The 20,028-nt window shown below is 42.4% G+C and overlaps 1 protein-coding gene across 35 annotated transcripts in view; it reads left to right on the top strand.

The window, feature by feature from the left end:
- LOC106568684 (disks large homolog 1) overlaps positions 1 to 20,028 on the top strand; it is a 347,451-nt gene that overhangs the window by 254,838 nt on the left and 72,585 nt on the right. For all 35 annotated transcript variants that reach the window (XM_014139226.2, XM_014139225.2, XM_014139219.2 and 32 more), the window contains one exon: positions 9,521 to 9,647. In XM_014139226.2, coding sequence (XP_013994701.2) covers positions 9,521 to 9,647 — 127 coding nt within the window. The remainder of the gene's footprint in view (positions 1 to 9,520; positions 9,648 to 20,028) is intronic.

Here is a 20,028-nt window from a genome sequence, read left to right as displayed (position 1 = left end):
GACCGTTTGAGCAGACACATGCACATTTGTGGCCTGCTGGAGGTCATTTTGCAGGGCTCTGGCAGTGCTCCTCCTGCTCCTCCTTGCACAAAGGCGGAGGTAGCGGTCCTGCTGATGGGTTGTTGCCCTCCTACGGCCTCCTCCACGTCTCCTTATGTACTGGCCTGTCTCCTGGTAGCGCTTCCATGCTCTGGACACTACGCTGACAGACACAGCAAACCTTCTTGCCACAGCTCGCATTGATGTGCCATCCTGGATGAGCTGCACTACCTGAGCCACTTGTGTGGGTTGTAGACTCCGTCTCATGCTACCACTAGAGTGAAAGCACCGCCAGCATTCAAAAGTGACCAAAACATCATCCAGGAAGCATAGGAACTGAGAAGTGGTCTGTGGTCTCCACCTGCAGAACCACTCCTTTATTGGGGGTGTCTTGCTTATTGCCTATAATTTCCACCTGTTGTCTATTCCATTTGCACAACAGCATGTGAAATGTATTGTCAATCAGTGTTGCTTCCTAAGTGGACAGTTTGATTTCACAGAAGTGTGATTGACTTGGAGTTACATTGTGTTGTTTAAGTGTTCCCTTTATTTTTTGGAGCAGTATATTATTAACCCTGTTATTAGCAGGACAACGCACAATGCCTTGCAGTTCTCCAGCTGTATCCACTGAAAGCGCGCAAGGTTCAAGGCACGAGGGCAGGGGGCACGGGATGTGCTGCAGAGCCGCGCACAGAAGACAGAACTAGCCCATGGGGGGGGAGTTCACCCCCTTACCGGAGAGTTCACCCAGCCACACTAGGTAGCACTGAGCAACACTTTAACCAGCCACTATGTTTAATAACAGCAGAGAAAACCCCCTAAATGATATTTTTTCAACTTGAAATTTGATGACTTTTCCTAGAGTGCCCCCAATATTAGAAAAAGTGAAACATCGTCTTTGTTCATATTTCCATGAAAGCTGTTCACCACCAGGGTACAAAGATTGTCTGAGGGTCATTTTTGACCCGGCAGTTCGAAAATCATTTACACACCACAAAAACCACAAAGACACACACGCACACACACACACACACACAAATTGAGATTGTGTGCTACTGATTGAACTCAGACAAAACTAAAACATGCTTGTGCATGTGCAGCATCTCCCCTCCACGACCCCACACATGACTCAAGTTCACAGACAAAATAAAAACAATTTCAGATTTCTTGAAAGCATTGTTTACTAATGAGGAATGCAGTCAGAGACTATAAATGTGCTGCAGATGACAGTCCCCCCAGTTCTCTCTTTGCTGAAGCCATGAGTGCACGTTTCAGTGCCCAGCAGGTCGTAGATCTGATTTTTTCAGATGTCCAGGAGGAACAGGAGAACAATGATTTTGAGGAGGAGGTATCTGAAGAACAAGATGGGGAAGAATACAGCCCAGAACACAATGCATCATCTTCAGATGAAGAAGAAATCCCCCAAGCTGAGAGACATTTTTGTCAAAGAACAGCAAAATAACATGGTCCTTGTCACCATATGACAACCAGGGCAGGATGTCAGCACAAAATGTCATAAGGATGACCCCAGGGCCCACAAGACATGCAGTTGCCTATGCCCAGGACATCGCCTCAACATTCTACTTGTTCATCACACAAGCCATCGAAAAAAAGTCATCCTGGAGATTACACATTTGGAGGGTTTACGTAAATATGGAGACAACTGGAAAAGGATGGATGAGATTGACCTGCGTGCCTACATAGGGCTGCTAATCTTAGTAGATGTGTATAGGTCCCGAGGCGAGGCTACATGTAGTCTCTAGGATGCAGAGAGCGGAAGGGCGATTTTTCGTGCCACGATGCCACTGAAAGTCTTTCACACTTTCTCAAGAATGCTACGATTTGATAACCGTGAGTCAAGACCTGCAATACGTGTGAGAGATAGACTGGCGGTCATAAGAGAGGTCTTGGAGAAGTGGGTGGAGCATCTGTCACACCTCTACAACCCTGGGCCTGAAGTATCAGTGGATTAGCAACTGGTTCCATTCAGAGGTACATTTTATTTTCATATCTGTAATTTAAGTGATTTTCACAGTTCATTTTATTATGAATTTCTGTAATATCATTGATTTATGTGATTGTTTTCTGTGACACTGATACTAATTACTGATAGTAATCTCTTTTGTCAAAAGGTCGCTGTCCTTTCCGGCAGTATATGCCCAGCAAGCCAGCAAAGTATGGTATCAAGATATGGGTGGCATGTGAAGCACAATCCAACTACACTTGGAAGATGCAAGTCTACACAGGGAAGCCGACCAGTGGAGGCCCGGAGAAGAACCAGGGGATGCGGGTTGTGCTTGATGTGACAGATGGACTGAGGGGGCACAATGTCACATGTGACAATTTTTTCACCTCTTATGAACTCAGCCAGCCGCTTCTGAAGAGGAAGATCACCATGGTTGGCAGTTAGAAAGAACAAGCCTGAGCTCCTCCCTGCACTCCTCGCAATAAGGGGGAGAGAGGCCTTCTCATCAAAGTTTGCCTACACCCCCACCATCACTCTAGTTTCTTTCCTCCCAAAGAGGAACAAGAATGTGGTCCTCCTGAGCACACTGCACAAAATGGCTGAGATCAGTGATCGTGAGGACAGGAAGCCAGCCATCATCCTGGACTACAACCACAACAATGGAGGCGTGTACAACCTGGACAAAGTGATTGGACCTTACAGCTGAAGGAGGATGACTGCCAGCTGGCCCCTGGTCATATTCCATAACATCATTGATGTGTCTTCTTACAGTGTCTTCGTGATATAGAACAAGATCAACCCTACCTGGATGCCTGATAAGCGGATCAAGAGGAGGGTGTTCCTGGAGCAGCTGGGAAAGGTACTTGTAAACCCACACATTCAAAGAAGGGAGCGCCTCCCCCGCACAGTAGCCTCTGCAGCGCTTGTGAAACCTGTTCAGGGGGCTGAATCTTGTCCTGATCCACCTGAGGCTGCAGCTGGGGCAGGCAAGAGGAGGAGATGCCAATTCTGTCCCCTAAAGAAGGACTGTAAACAAATAATATGTGCTTGTACATGTGAGAAATGTGCGCACACATACTGTCCTACATGTGCTAATTAGAGTTGATTGATTTATGTTCGTCACGTTTTTGTTTTGAATCTTATTTATTGTTGTTTACACACCTTGTGGGTGGGGGCAATGGTTTAAAAAATGGGAGAAGACTAGTATTTTGTAGTTGAATTCCTCATTGTACTGTATATAAGAATATATCACTATCTTGCCAAAAAAGTTGAAGACTTATTGTTTCCCTTCAATAAAATGCATTCAAAACTACTTCTGCACATTTCTGATACTTTCTTAGGCTATACAAGTGCTATATCTTGCTAAAAAATTTATGTTTACACCTATGCAGTACCTTTAATAATAATATGTATCACCAATCCGACCATGATTGGGAGTCCCATAGGTTGGCGCACAATTGGCCCAGCATTTCTCTCCCTCTAAAAACAGAAATAAATGTTTTGGCCTTTACAAATATTATTTTGGCCTTTATTCAGATTACAATCACTCACTTTTCTTTTTTTTTTTTTTTTAATATATCCAAAATATTATATATTATCAAGTTGATGACACAGTAATATAGCGGCACCTACATAAAGCTGAGTGACTCACTCATTCATGACTTTGAATCAAAATAAATAAGTACCAACATCCTTTCTGATAGTCTTTAATAAAGAAATGTTTTGGTTATCCTGACCTGGATGGGGCCTCCCCAGTGGCGCAGCTGTCTAAATGCAAAATTCCAGAAAATGATGTCATGGCTTAGAAGCTTCTGATAGGCTAATTGACGTCATTTGAGTCAATTGAAGGTATACCAGTGGATGTATTTCAAGGCCTACCTTCAAACTCAGTACCTCTTTGCTTGACATCGTGGGAAAATCAAAAGAAATCAGCCAAGACCTCACAAAAAAATGGTAGACCTCCGCAAGTCTGGTTCATCCTTGGGAGCAATTTCCAAACGCCTGAAGGTACCACGTTCATCTGTACAAACAATAGTACGCAAGTATAAACACCATGGGACCACACAGCCGTCATACCGCTCAGGAAGGAAACACATTCTGTCTCCGTAGAGATGAACGTACTTTGGTGCGAAAAGTGCAAATCAATCCCAGAACAACAGCAAAGGACCTTGTGAAGATGCTGGAGGAAACAGGTACAAAAGTATCTATATCCACAGTAAAATGAGTCCTATATCGACAAAACCTGAAAGGCCGCTCAGCACGGAAGAAGCCACTGCTCAAAAACCACCATAAAAAGCCAGACTACGGTTTGCAACTGCACATGGGGACAAAGATCATACTTTTTGGAGAAATGTCCTCTGGTCTGATGAAACAAAAATATAACTGTTTGGCCATCATGACCATTGTTATGTTTGGAGGAAAAAGGGGGAGGCTTGCAAGCCGAAGAACACCATCCCAACCGTGAAGCACGGGGGTGGCAGCATCATGTTGTGGGGGTGCTTTGCTGCAGTAGGTGCTGGTGCACTTCACAAAATAGATGGCATCATGAGGTAGGAAAAGGATGTGGATATATTGAAGCAACATCTCAAGATGTCAGTCAGCAAGTTATAGCTTGGGCGCAAATGGGTCTTCCAAATGGACAATGACCCCAAGCATACTTCCAAAGTTGTGGCAAAATGCCTTAAGGACAACAAAGTCAAGGTATTGGAGTGGCCATCACAAAGCCCAGACCTCAATCTCATAGAAAATGTGTGGGCAGAACTGAAAAAGTGTGTGCGAGCAAGGAGGCCTACAAACCTGACTCAGTTACACCAGCTCTGTCAGGAGGAATGGGGCAAAATTCACCCAACTTTTGTGGGAAGCTTGTGGAAGGCTACCCGAAACGTTTGACTCAAGTTAAACAATTTAAGGGCAATGCTAACAAACACTAATTGAGAGTAAGTAGACTTCTGACCCACTGGGAATGTGATGAAAGAAATAAAAGCTGAAATAAATAATTCTCTCTAGTATTATTCTGACATTTCACATTCTTAAAATAAAGTGGTGATCCTAACTGACCTAAGACAGGGAATTTGTACTAGGATTAAATGTCAGGAATAGTGAAAAACTAAGTTTAAAGGGCTAAGGTGTATGTAAACTTCTGGCGTCAACTGTACTATGTTCTTACAAAAAGTTTTTAAATTCTCTATTACAGACACTATTGAAGGCTATCAAATGCTTCTCAAAAATGTCCTCTGGTGGTCAAACTAGCACTAACTAGCATTAACAGTACCAGTGGTTTGCACTTAAATAACATGCCATAGAATTCTGCCTCACCACGGAAGCTGTCCTGCAGTACTTTTGCTGCAACTTTTACAGGACGAACCACTGTACTACAGGTAATGTGTTGAAAGAACTTTGGTAATGTTTTCCTCAAATTTGCTTTGTTAAAATCCTCAGCTACAAAAAGTCCAGTGTAGTTCCTTAAGGGCCGTTGTGGTATCAGCTTGAGTTGGAATATACACGGCTGTGACTATAACCGAAGAGAATTCTCTTGGGAGGTAACACGGTTGGCATTTGAGGTATTCTATGCCGTGTGAACAAAACGACTTGAGTTCCTGTACGTTATCACAATCACACCATGAGCAGTTAATCATGATTCATGCACCTCCGCCTTTCTTCTTACCAGAGAGTTCTTTATTCCTGTCTGCGCAATGTATTGAGAACCCAGCTGGCTGTATGGACAGGGACAGTATATCCGGAGAGAGCCATGATTCAGTGAAACAGAGTATGTTACAGTGCCTGATGTCTCTGGAAGGAGATCCTCGCCCTGAGGACTAGAAGTCCACTCTGAATACCTATTCTCCAGCTGGCGGGTCTTGGAGCAGCCTCTGGGATAAGTTAACCTCTATGGGCTATGTGGGACGCAAGCGTCCCACCCCTGGTACACCCTATCAACAACAGGTGAAATATCAAGAGCGCCAAATTTGAAAACAATTAAATGTCATAATTCAAATTTCTCAAACATACAACTATCTTACACCCTTTGAAAGATAAACATCTCCTTAATCTAACCACGTTGTCCGATTTCAAAAAGGCTTTACGGCGAAAGCATAAAGTTAGATTATGTTAGGAGAGTACATTGACAATAGCTGTGTGTAATGTTTTGTCAATTCAAAGACAGGCGTCACCAAAAGCAGAAAACCAGCTAAAATTATGCACTAACCTTTGACAATCTCCATCAGATGACACTACTAGGACATTATGTTAGACAATACATGCATTTTTTGTTCTATCAAGTTCATATTTATATCCAAAAACAGCGTTTTACTATGGCGTTGATGTTGAGGAAATCGTTTCCCTCCAATAACCGCCAGTCAATCAGCACAACAAATTAAATAATTACTATTCGAAAACATTGGTAAAATATTATATTGTCATTCAAAGAATTATAGATTTACATCTCTTGAACGCAACCGGATTGCCAGAATTAAAAATAACCTTACTGGGAAATCACACTTTGCAATAATCTGAGCACTGCGCCCAGAAAAATACGCTTTGCGATACAGACTAACCGCCATGTTGGAGAGATCTAAAATCGAAAATACTATGTAAATAATCCATTACCTTTGATTCTCTTCATCAGATGTCACTTCCAGGAATCCCAGGTCCATAACAAATGTAGTTTTGTTCGAAAAAGCTCATAATTTATGTCCAAAAAGCTCCGTGTTGTTAGCACATGATCTATGCCCGCCGGACTTCTCTTCATGAACGAGGGGGAAAAAAATATTTACGTTCGTTCAAACATGTCAAACGTTGTATAGCATAAATCATTAGTGCCTTTTTTAACCAGAACATGAATAATATTCAAGGCGGACGATTGCATTCTCTTTTAAAACGTATTGGAACGAGCGTACCCAACATGAACTCGCGCGCCAGAGTCTAATCGGCCACCACCGTTCCAAGGCTCTTGTTCGGTCAGATCTCACAGTATAAGACTCAAAACACTTTGTAAAGACTGGTGACATCTAGTGGAAGCCATAGGAAGTGCTCAACGATTAATAAGCCCCTGTGTGTTTCAATGGCATAGGCTTAAAGGTAATTCAACACATCAGGTATCCACTTCCTGTCAGAATTTGTCTCAGGGTTTTGACTGCCATATGAGTTCTGTTATACTTACAGACACCATTCAAACAGTTTTAGAAAATTCAGAGTGTTTTCTATCCAAACCTGAACAATAATATGCATATTCTAGCTTCTGAGTTTGTGTAGGAGGCAGTTAAAAATGGGCACATATTTTTTTCAAAATTCTCAATACTGCCCCCTAGCCCCAACAGGTTAAATTGCCCTGGGGGGTACGAACAAAGGATCCAATTCGTGAAGGTCATATTTCTGGTCGTAATGCTGGTGAGTTACCGCCACTCTGATATCCAGCAGTTTTTTACGGCTGTATGTAATAACACACACTCACAAAAAAAAAACGTTCTGGGCTAACAATATAACAAATAACACACAAAAAAAGAAATACTGCAAAGTTGCTTAGGAGCTAGAAGCAGAGCTGCCATGTCTGTCGGCGCCATTTTGGAGCACAGTTCATTCCAGTTCAGAGAATTGAAGCTCTGTGCATATTGTCAGTATAAAGTGCAGTTCGCCAGTACTAGACATTGACTATGGTAGTACCAGTTTCAAGCATAGCTGCTTTTTAGGCATTAGAATGCTTGGAGATGAAACTATGAAAAATAAAGTGTCCTAGCAATGATAATTTGAGAGCAAAGCTAATGTTTATTTCTTAAATTGAAGCGGTAAAAAACCTTTGATTATTCATAATTGTTTGTTTATTTTATAAAGTGTGTGGTATTTTTTTACATTTTATTATCAGTTTTTGATATGGAACTTTGTATTGTACTGTGAAACTGCTTGAGGTGTTAATTCCATATGTCAACCAGCCTGTTTAGCTTGTCCTTTAATCCATGATGCCTTTGTTTTATGGTCTTTGATAATATTTGATCTATTTTGTTGAAATTATCGTTTTTTCATTTTATTGTAAGTGTGTTCAATTTAATATTGTAACTTTAATTGATTGTATGAATATTGATTCCATTAACTTTATTATTTTTATTAAGACATTTTTTGAATGTATGAACTAGGTTATAGGCCTGTTGAGCTGATCTGGCCTTCCCTGTAGCTCAGTTGGTAGAGCATGGTGTTTGCAACGCCAGGGTTGTGGGTTCGATTCCCACGGGGGGCCAAGTACGAAGAAAAAAAAAAAAATGTATGAAATGAAAAAAATGAAATGTATGCATTCACTACTGTAAGTCGCTCTGGATAAGAGCATCTGCTAAATGACTAAAATGTAAATGTAATATGAGGAAAATACGCAAGGTGTTAAAGGCATGTGTACAGATCCTTGACCTTCCGGAGCTGACTGGTCAAGCTTTGTTTTTATTCTGACTTCTCTGTACTGAGCTTCTACTTCTGATCATTAAAGATATTCTGACTTGCAAGTACACACTCGGAAACAGGCCATTTTACCAGTGGTGGAAAAAGTACTCATTTGTCATACTTGAGTAAAAGGAAAGATACCTTAATAGAAAATGACTCAAGTAAAAATGAGTCACCCAGTAAATACTGCTTGAGTAAAAGTCTAAAAGTATTTGGTTTTAAATATACTTAAGTATCAAAAGTAAATGGAATTGCTAAAATGTACTTAAGAACGAAAGTAAAAGTATAAATTATTTCAAATTCCTTATATTAAACCAGACGGCCCAATTATTTAATTTTTATTGATGATAGCCAACACTCAGACATAATTTACAAACAAAGCATTTGTGTTTAGTGAGTCCGCCAGATCAGAGGCAGTAGGGATGAACAGGGTCGCTCTCTTGATAGGCGTGTGAATTGGACTATTTTCTTGTCAAAATGTAACGAGTACTTTTGTGTGTCAGGGATAATAAATGGTGTAAAAAGTACATTATTTTATTTAGGAATGTAGTGAATTAAAAGTTGCCAAAAATAAAAATAGTAAAGTACAGATACCCCAAAACCTACTTAAGTAGTACTTTAAAGTGTTTTTACTTAAGTACTTTACACCGCTGCATTTTACACAGTGTTACAGTTGGTTGTTTTCATGCACTTGCACACACTGTCCCCTTCCCAGATGTCGGATCTGGGTTGCATTACCAAATGACCCCCTCAAGGTCTTGCCTCACGCAATCACATTGGTAACAGTAGCCTCAATGCACAGAGAGAGAGAGGTGAGTGAGAGATGCCGAGACAGGAGCCTCATTCACCCACTGCATTCGGCACAGAGTGGGATTGGATGTGTTGATATACTGTTTCACAGACATAATATCTTAGAAAACGCTATCAGCATCCCGAGACCTTTTTCGGAGGTGGACAAATGCCCTGTCGGTCGGCTTTTCTCTTCCGGCGGTGCACTAGGTAATTACCTCGCGGTATTTGGTTGGTGTTGGTGGAGTTTAGGTTAGGTTTCTTGTTAGCTACTCCGTCTGAGCTGTTTTTTTTTCTCTTTATCAGCCTACTCCCAACACATGGAGAACCATATCAGCCCTCCCAGCTACCTGGGCCAGCCCCTTCCCCCTGTGGCCCCGTCAGGACGCTACTCGCCAACCCCCAAGAGCATGCTGGGAGAAGAAGTCACCAGGTAAGGCTAATTCGGTGCCTCCCCATTCTGCGTGTGTGCGCATGTGCATTCAGGTTTTTTGCTGTTGCTCAGTAGTGTATGATGAAGCGATAGAGAGGGCTGGAAGGCGGTAGAATGTTAGGATTATTGAAGGATGGGATGATCAATGGGGTATGGAAGGTGGATTGATGGAGGGAAGGAAGGAGGTTTGCAGAGGGGGATGGATGGAGGCAATAAGGAGCAGGGTTGGAGGGAAAGGCGTGGAGGAAGTGTGCGGCTAAAGGGACATGACTGACTTTCCCACCCATAACTCTAACCCTAAACTTAACCAAACCCCTAACCCTAGTCATGACCAATTAGGTAATTCAACATGGGTTTTCTAGTCAGTCATACCTCTTTAGTTTTCCCTGTGGGGGAATGGGTGACAGGGAGTCCCTGAGCGTTTGCTACCCTTTTTTTCCCCCCTGGTACCATCCCCTCGGATAGACCAAAGCTCAGTCCGAAGCCAGTCTGATAGGACAAGAATTGATTGAAAATGTCTCCGAGGCCAGCCGGCCAGAAGCTGCAATCGCGTGCCACATTCCCCCGGTGAGAGTTCTGTCTCCTCCCTATCTCCCGTCACTCTCCCTAGCTCTCTCCCTCCATCGCTCTCACTAGCTCACCATTCCTCTCTCGCTAGCTCTCTTTCTCGCTAACCAAGTTTCCATCCAGTTTTTATGCGAGTAAAGTCATATAAAAAATAATCACGACAGCTGTGATGGAAACAGGAAGGTTCGGTGCAATTTTATAAATGCAGACAATTTGTTTGTTCAACGTGGTGGGATCTTTTTGTGTCTGTAAATTAATAATGCGCGAAATAGCGGTGGAAACGCCTTGATGCGCAAAATATTGATATAATATCGAAGTAAACTTGGAGTAACGCGATCATATGGTGTATACAGTGGTTGCTCAACTAAAAGTTTTGCAATTATGCTGCGGGATTTAGAGGTAATTTGTGGTTTAGTACTTTACCCTGCGTCACTACTTCATTGCTCCAGACCAGTGCAAGGAGTTAGAGCATTGATTATGCTTTTGGGTCCCAAGGCGCTACTGTGTCTATAACTGACAATGAATAGGTGACATAAACCAAATAGAAACGGATAATTGTGCACTTAGACTACAATTATGGTGTGGAAATCTTAGGTTTATTTTGCTCTTACTATAGTACTGTAGCCAACTCCCGACTGGTCATGTTGAAACAGCGGTCTAAGACACTGCATCGGAGTGCAAATTGCTTTGCTACAGATACTGGTTCGATACCCGTGCCGGCCGCGACCGGGAGACCCATGAGGCGACGGTGGGATTTTGGTTTCTCTCCCTCTAAAAACAGAAATAAATCATTCTAAATAACAAACTGGCTTTATTTACAAATTAGTAAGAATGTCTCACCCCATGTTCATGAATGGCATTTTTCTCACTCACTTTAGGTTATTTGAAAACTAAATCATCTCCAAAATAGTTATTTTTTTAAACAAAGCAGTTATTATTCTTATTAATTAATTTAGAGTTATATAAAAGCCCATAGATATTCTCACAGATCAGATATGCCCAAACAAAAATGCCCCTTAAATATTAATTTAGAATTTAGAATCCTCTAAATCTAATTGGCTGAGAGTCACGTCATTGAAAATATATTTTCCGATATACTGTAGGCCTACTGTAGGCGACATGAGTCTCACTAGTGTTGAGTAATAGGATTTTAAGCAATAGCCTACCCGCTGTGGTCAACTATTTCAGCACCGTTTTGCGCTGCTCTGAGACAAGCATGGGGACTGGTCTTGAAAAATCAATGAGATTTTTATTTTCACTGAATCTCTGTTTGGGTATTGGTTAGATTACAATTAGGATGTGGTAATGTTATGCTCTTAGTACTGTAGCCTACTCCGGACCGTCACGTTGTACAGGGCCATATTTTCCTTTCCATCCTAACGGAAGCCCTGAGGGTTTCGGGTTTTTTGGAATAGAAACACCATAATATTAATCAAATTAATTAAGCTACATTTCTTAAAATCAATCCCATATACAATGTTCCATTTGTAAAGGGTTTATTAACCTCTCTAGGGTCGGCGGGACGAAATCGTCCCACCTACTCAACAGCCAGTTGAATCCCGTGGCGCGTTATTCAAATACCTTAGAAATGCTATTACTTCAATTTCTCAAACATATGACTATTTTACACCATTTTAAAGACAACACTCTCGTTAATCTAACCACACTGTCCGATTTCAAAAAGGCTTTACAACGAAAACAAAACATTAGATTATGTCAGCAGAGTACCCAGCCAGAAATAATCAGACACCCATTTTTCAAGCTAGCATATAATGTCACATAAACCCAAACCACAGCTAAATGCAGCACTAACCTTTGATGATCTTCATCAGATGACAACCCTAGGACATTATGTTATACAATACATGCATGTTTTGTTCAATCAAGTTCATATTTATATCAAAAACCAGCTTTTTACATTAGCATGTGACGTTCAGAACTAGCATACCCCCCGCAAACTTCCGGTGAATTTACTAAATTACTCACGATAAACGAAAGCACATTTTGCAATATTCTAAGTAGATATCCCGGCATCACAGGGCTAGCTATTTAGACACCCACCAAGTTTAGCCCTCACCAAAGTCAGATTTACTATAAGAACATTTTTATTACCTTTGCTGTTCTTCGTCAGAATGCACTCCCAGGTTAGAACCTGTAAGTAAGCATTACACTGTTATATTTGGCGCACATGACAAATATCACATTCCTGTACAGCTTAGAGAAGATCTAATGTTAAATAATGTTGAAGTAATATGGCTACAGGTTCAAATGCCTTAACTAAAGCCCATTCTTGTGGGAAGCTGCTATAGACCACCAAGTGCTAACAGTCAGTATCTGGATAATATGTGTGAAATGCTTGATAATGTATGTGTCGTGTCTTTGGGGGTACCATTAAACTGAAGATATGTTTATCAATTAGCTCCCTGTAATTATTATCACGCGATTAAACTGATTAATCGTTTAATTGTAATTAACTAGGAGGTCGGGGCACCAAGGAGAATATTCAGATTACAAAGCTATAATTTTCTTAATATAACTTTCCTATACTATAATATTATATTCTATTATAGTATAGGCCGATTATCTCCTAGTTTAAATGGTGTATTTACCTCTAGTCCAGTCTCATTCCAAAACGTCGTAAATTGTTGTATCTGCACGAACCCAGTCTTTACTAAAATCATCCATACATCAATTGTCTTAAAATCATTTATTTACTACACTAAGTAATTAACAGAAAAACATACAAACAGTAATTATCGTCAACAAAGGATTGGTATCGGAATGTGCCCTTGTGGGCTAAACAGGCTGGTCGGCCTGTTGAACAATGGGTCATAAATGGTCAGCTGAGAAGTTTACACAGAGTTCATTAACAATTGACAATTGAAGGCTCACTCATTCGGGAACAATTGCAATCAATATATATATTTACACTCATTGTGTCGTTCTGATTCTTGTTGGAGAGTAGTTCTGTTGGGGAGTTTTGTCCGCGTTCTCTCTCTCTCTCTCTCGGTTAGAATGGTTCTTTCAGAGCGACATTCATTAATGTCGTCATAGAATGGTTGTTTCGTTGGTCTTCCCGTTCGTGTGATATAATTTACTTAGCTGCAGACTAATAATTAATATCAAAGACTTGTTCTTATTCTGTCGGTATCAATAGTCTAAAAGTTAACCACGTGGTATGGTTCACTTTCAGTAGAGTACTTGGATTGTCAAACCTCTGGCCATAGAGTGTAGGCCTGGTCTGGAGAAATGTAAATCAGGGAGTGTTTTATAGTGCCCATCGAACAGGCTGTTCAAATGACGCCTGGTCCTGTATGTGTCCCTGGGGCGTGCCTATGACTGAGTTAGATTTGGTTACAGAAATACAATTCTATCACATTACATCAGTACATAGCATCTCAATGTCTTACAAAAGCTTTATCCTTATTAATACATTCCATACACCCATATGAGGCAAGTCTTAAACTGAGTCTTTTATATAAACAGTTTTATGGTAATATGGCTCTATTGTCTCTTCTGAGTATCACAAAATTGTACCAAAAGAGGTCAACGTCATGACATACCCCCCCTGGTGGTTTGGATCTTGTTTATCCTGCAAGTTACAAATCAACATAAAATCATGACCACGTGATGTCCCATTGGTAGATCATCGTTGCAGTCCTCTCTGGTGGTTGAACTTGGTAGGCTCTCTGAAAGCGGAGCCGTCCACCACAAGGATGGGCAGTTGATGTCCGGTTGGTGATCGCCGTTGCGGTCTCCTCAATTGGTGTACCTTGGTAGGTTCCCTGGAAGCTGTAAAGTACCCCAGGAAGGGCCAGGGGATGTCCTGGTTGGTGATCGCCGTTGCGGTCCCTCCCTCTGGTGGTTTACCTTGGTAGTCTCTCTGACAGCGGGCATGCCGCCACAAGGATAGGCTGTGGGTGTCCGGATTTGGGGTCGCCGTTCCGGACCCGTCGTCCAGACTGGAAGATCTGGGCAGTAACTTAGGCAGATGTTAACAACGCACACACACACTCATGAAATATATATAATTACATTCATTCCCCAATGAGCGGCGTTGTGGCACTAAGTGATGGTTGTATGGGGACTTTGTTTATGGCTCTATCACTTCCTAAGTGTCAAAGGAACTGAACCGAAAAGGAATGAAAGCATAAACAAAACAAAAAAATACAAAATATAGTTCACACAAAAAAAATCATCTAATTGGACTGTATTCTATATACGTCCAATGTTCTGGCAAAATGATTATCATTGCATTGTCTCTAATGCCATATCTAGGGTTTTCCTACTTGGTGTGTTGCTTTGTCGCTATCCTAAGTTGATAACTATATGATAAGTCTACAGCTGTAATGCACTAGTTTTGGGCAGTCTACAGGTATGACCTACGGACTTCTGGGAAGAAAACAGGTGAGTGCTGTAGAGTCAAAGGCCTAGAAGTAAATGTTCAACTTTACTAAGGCTGGTATATTGCTTGGGCCCTTAAGTGGTCCTAGCATAAATCCTAATTGGATGTTCCGTTGTGCATGTGCGTTTATGCTTACACAAGCGCGCATGTCAAGGGAAGAAAACCAAGTATCCGGGCAGATTACAACTTGTTCAGAATGAGTCTGACGTAGTCAGGTAATTTTCAGGTCAATGCCTGGAGGTCAGTCAGAATTGGTGTCAAGGGAGTCTGTAGTAGTTTTCTACAAGTCACTGTCTTCCACTATTGTAGTGGCGATAGGTATGAAGTCTATTTCATAGCTATGTTATCCACGGAGGAGCTAACCTCACGACGGAAGTACTCTTTAAGTATTGGACCAGTCATACGTGGTGTGATCATGGTTCATGACTTCTAATAATTTTACTCCTGAATGGAGGGTCCTATTTATTAGTGACATGTGTGTTAACCATTGGAAGAGTGCACTGGAGATTCCCCTCCACGTGTTGCACTCTGAGTGACTCCTATGTCGCTATTATCAATAGCAATTTAACTTGTGAGGTTACTAATCCTCTTACTGAGTGTAGCTGGTATTGGTACTGGTACTCAAGGGGACCAGTTATCCTACCGATTTATTCTGAAATATTATCTACCGGAACACATGATTGGAGCATTTTACTAGTTGTATTGTAGTTGAACCTACGCATGGCAAAGAATGATTATTGTTGCCATTTGTTTTGGAGGTGGACAAGTCCACTGGACTTCCTTTACGACCAGTGTGGTACACCTCAGTACTATCTTAGATGTCTTCTAAGATAATCCCCGTCTAGGGGCCTGTCTGCTCCTCACTGTTCTCATAGGAGAGTTTACAACTAGATTTGATTTATGCTCTGGCGGCCTCGTACGGTGTTGTCCGTAGTCTCGACCCCCCCACCGGCCTCGATGAGGCTCATCATGGGTCTGGGCTACTATTCCCCCCTTTGTGCCTCGGGACCCCCCCACCAGCGGATGGTGTTGGTGTCCGATGCGCAAATGAAAAGGTCGGACCCTATGTACGAGTTGTCAGCGGCCGCGTTTTTATGAGAGTGGCTGTAACCTTTCAACCAAATCTCCTGGTGTTTGTGCTTCAAAACGCTCAGTGGCTGTCGAGGCATGTCAGTCACCACCGCGTCCGCGTGTGGCAACCTCTTCATTACCTGTGAACTGAGACGAGGATATCGGTCTGTGATATCGCAAAGTGTTTCACAAGTGGGAGTCATCGGGTCAGTTGCAGGACTGACGCCATTAGTGTCATTGTAAGGGGTGACAGTCCCCAACAAAGCGGAAGGTGTATCATCGGAAGCAGAGTATACTCTGCGCATCAATGTTTTTCTTGCTGGGACGGCCGCAGTGCTTGCGGAAGTGTCCAAAGGGAAAGAAAAGTTCATCTCAACTACCGTATTACATGACTGCAAGGAGGAGGGAAGTTGCTTATTCACAGAGACAGCTGGCTCGAAATCATGAAAAGAATGGTCAATCAGGTTGGCTGATGGAATGTGTCGAGATATCGTACTATCTCCGTGGATCGGATTTTGTACCAAGAGGTTTCTAAACGTCTTTTTCTCAAGGGGTGCTTTCGACAGATACCCCTCGTGAAGGACTGCGTTGCAGCTAGCGTTAGGGGAGACGGTGTGGTCAGTGGAGAAGGCACTGTGGCCTGTGACCATACCTGGTTGGTTTTCCAATCCATCAATGGGAGTAACCGATCCATCAAGTCTACTCCAAGTAGCAGGGTTACAGTTTCGAGGCTGGTAACATACACAGGGTGAACGAGCGATACGTCCTGGAAGTGTAGTTTCAGCATGACTCTCAATGTGAGAGGCGAGGTAGTCTGAGTGACCCCTCGAAGTTTAGTGTCGCATCGTTCCACTTTTAACCAACGTTTAGTTGGCTTCAAAGCCCTTTTGAGATCATCAAACAATGTTTGAGAGATGAGTGATATTGTCGCACCCGAATTAATTAGCGCATGACAAGCTAAGCAGTCCTCCAGGACTGTTTCCAGGTATGGCCGTTTAGATTCGTGGTTAGTGGACATATTCCCCACAAAGTGGAGTGGTCGTTCGCAACGACGTGATGTGCCATGTCTGTTCAAGATGGAAGCAGATTGACTTTTCTGATTTTGAGTGGGCTTGGCTTTAACGAAGCGTTTGACCTTTTTCTTCGCAACTTTTGTATCAGAGTCTATAGACAGAGCCCGGGGCTTGTTTCTTGATCAAGCGGGCCCTGGATAGGGTCTTGAATGAGAGCGGGAGAAATTTGAACTTTAACGTCCATGCTATGGGTGTTAATTCCTGCGGACCTGGTGTCCGGTAATTCCCCGTCTAGTCCTTGTGACTTATCTTTTACCCTTTTCTCAAATTGTTCTCGCTTAAGTTCTTCCCATAGTGGGACTTCTGGAGAACATTGGTCTACGTTTTGGTCGTCCTTCAACCCTTTGTTACCCTTGTGCTCTGACACTTTTTGTGGGTTGGGTGCAGGAACGTAGCGAACGGGTCGATTGTAGCGGTAGTCATGTTGATGGCTACGTACTTTACAGTTATTTCGACCGCGGAGGTTATTGGAATCATGGTTTCGTGGTAGAAACTGTTGTTGTGCGTCATCTCTAGACGCTCCAATACCTGATAATGCACCCTCTAACTGGAGTGAGTGCTCCTGGTTAAACTTCAAAACCGAGTGGTCAGGGCTCTTAGCGTTGTGAACTTTTGATGCCTCAAAAGCTGTGCTTGCAAGCTCTCTGAGTTGTAAGATAGGCAAGCCAACGTGGGCTGCAGGGCCCAAGTAGGTAATGAAGGTGGGATACATGTTCGACAGAAACATTTGTTTGAATGGTAACAGCTCTTCCATTCCTGTTTCTGTGAGTAGGCCAAAGTAAGCTGAACGAAGCCTATGATAGAAAGCTTGTGGGTGTTCGTTCCGAGCTTGTTTGACGGTGTTAGCCAGTGAGCTATCGTGTTTGCGAGTCGCAGAACCACTGAATTCTAATTTCAAAGCTGTGGCAAGTTTAGCATAGTCATTTAGCACGTGTTGCTGTTGTAGACGAATGAACCTCGTCACGTGTCTATTCGACGTTCGCTTCAACAGGTAAACCCTGTCAGAACCCGTAGCGTTCGGGTAGCCACCCAACGCGTCCTCTATGTCAGCTAGGAACGTCTCAGTATCGTTTGGCTGACCTGGAACGGGGTCAAAGGTGGGGAAATTCTTGACGAGTTTGTCAAGGTATTCTGCGCCAAGCGGGCGGAGAGGGTTGGCTTCATCCTGTGGAGAAATTGGGGCCGAAAGGCCAAGAGAAGAAGCCAAGCCTTGTTGTTGTTGGCCAAGAGGCGCCATATTACTCAGTGCCGAAGGGCCAAGAGGAGAAGACTGAGGGACACATGATGGAGGCAATGTCTGAAACCTATCGTCTTCACTCCTCTGAGTACCGGACTCCGGTTGCTTGGATGGGTAGTCATGCTGTAGAGCGTGACCATTCTGGACTTCCTCCAGATGGTACCTAAGGGTGGAATTCTGCTGCATTGCAGAGTCCACTTGAGCGCTTAGAGTACTGATTTTGGACACGTGAGTGTCACACCTGCTCCTTTCGATCTCAAACTTATCTGTCATGGTTTGCAGATAGAGGTCTTGAGTACGGAGCGAGAGATTCAGTGATGAGATTTCCTCTGCTTGCTTAGAAATCAATATTTCCAACCTCATCACCTGAGTTCTCTCATCATTCATTTGGTCAGCGACTTCAATAAGTTCTGCTGATTTATCATCCAACTTTGTCATTGTGTTCATTAACTGATCGTCTTTGGTCTGCAGCGCTTTGAGGAGCACCGTGTTATTTTGAGTAACATTCAACAAAACAGCATGCATGTTGTCAAGTTGAGCGCTCCTGTTTGTAGATAACTCTTCAGATTTATCTAGTTTGGCATGGACATCATCGTATTTAGTTTTGGCTAAATCGAGTTGTTCCTGTAGAAAACGATTTTGTTGAAGAGCTTGTGCTTGTTCATCGTCATACGTTTTTGCAATTACATTTAATTGTTCAGTTTTCGAACGCAGTTCCATAGCTAGCAGAATTTTCCCCTTTTCTGCATTTGTGATTGGTTTCCCGGTTCTCTCCACCTGTCCCTTTATGTCTACCGTTACCTGCTCGTGCTTCAGCTGTGCACTGCGGTATTGGACAGATGGCAATCTCGGATGGCAAGACATCAGAGCTAGACTGGAGAGAACCTTTACGAGGCCTGCGCCCGATGGTTGATTTTGGAAAACATTGTTGTCTGCTTTTCCACTAATGGCATAATTAGGGTTGTTATCGCTGCTGAGGTCAGAGATCAATCCATTTACGGGTGGAGGTTCACTAATTAGCGGGCGAGTGGGAACCACCCCCTCTGATAGCTTGCACATTATTAGAACATTTGAAAGGAAAAAAATGTTTCTTCCTAATTTTCCAAAATTTGTTTTTGGAATGTGGAAAACTGCAAAGACGATTTTAATCTATTTATAGACGTTAATGAACCATCAGTACTGTACAGTACTGTGGAAGTTGGACATGAATGAATTTGCAAAAGCAAATTGAATTAATCAATGCCAATGATTAGTCCTACCTGGGTAGGCTATCTGGGTATTAAACTTGAATTACCTGAGGGGTTGCTTCATCCAGGTTAATATGCAAAGTTTAAGTTGTCTCATTTAATTGGAAGAACCTAGAAAGGTATGTTCGACAATTTAACTAAATAAATTGAATGAGACGATAATCCATACAATCTCCATTGATTGGATATCATAAGTGTAAACCGTAGTTCAAATGTTGGGACCCTTCACCACTAGGGTACGCACCTCCCTGGGGCTGAGCGTCAGTAAAGGGGTTTTACTGACTGTGCCTTGCTAAAGCAGATTTTACTGATTAATCTATTTATGATATATCAAACCTGTATAGGCTATCTGGGAATTAACTTTCAATTAACCTGAGAGCATTGCTTCATCTAACTTAACCTGTTGGGTCTAGGGGGCAGCATTTGCACGTCTGGATAAAAAAAATGTACCCGATTTAATCTGGTTACTAATCCTACCCAGTAACTAGAACATGCATATACTTATTATATATGGATAGAAAACACTCTAAAGTTTCTAAAACTGTTTGAATGGTGTCTGTGAGTATAACAGAACTCATTTGGCAGGCAAAACCCTGAGACATTTTCTGACAGGAAGTGGATACCTGATGTGTTGTATTGACTTTAAACCTATCCCATTGAAAAACACAGGGGCTTAGGAATATTTTGGCACTTCCTATTGCTTCCACTAGATGTCACCAGCCTTTACAAAGTGTTTTGAGTCTTCTGGAGGGAGATCTGACCGAACAAGAGCCATGGAACG

This window comes from Salmo salar, chromosome ssa14 (genome assembly GCF_905237065.1).
Source record: "Salmo salar chromosome ssa14, Ssal_v3.1, whole genome shotgun sequence".
NCBI classification, from domain to species: Eukaryota; Metazoa; Chordata; class Actinopteri; order Salmoniformes; family Salmonidae; genus Salmo; species Salmo salar.
This window is presented reverse-complemented; position numbering and strand designations above follow the sequence as displayed.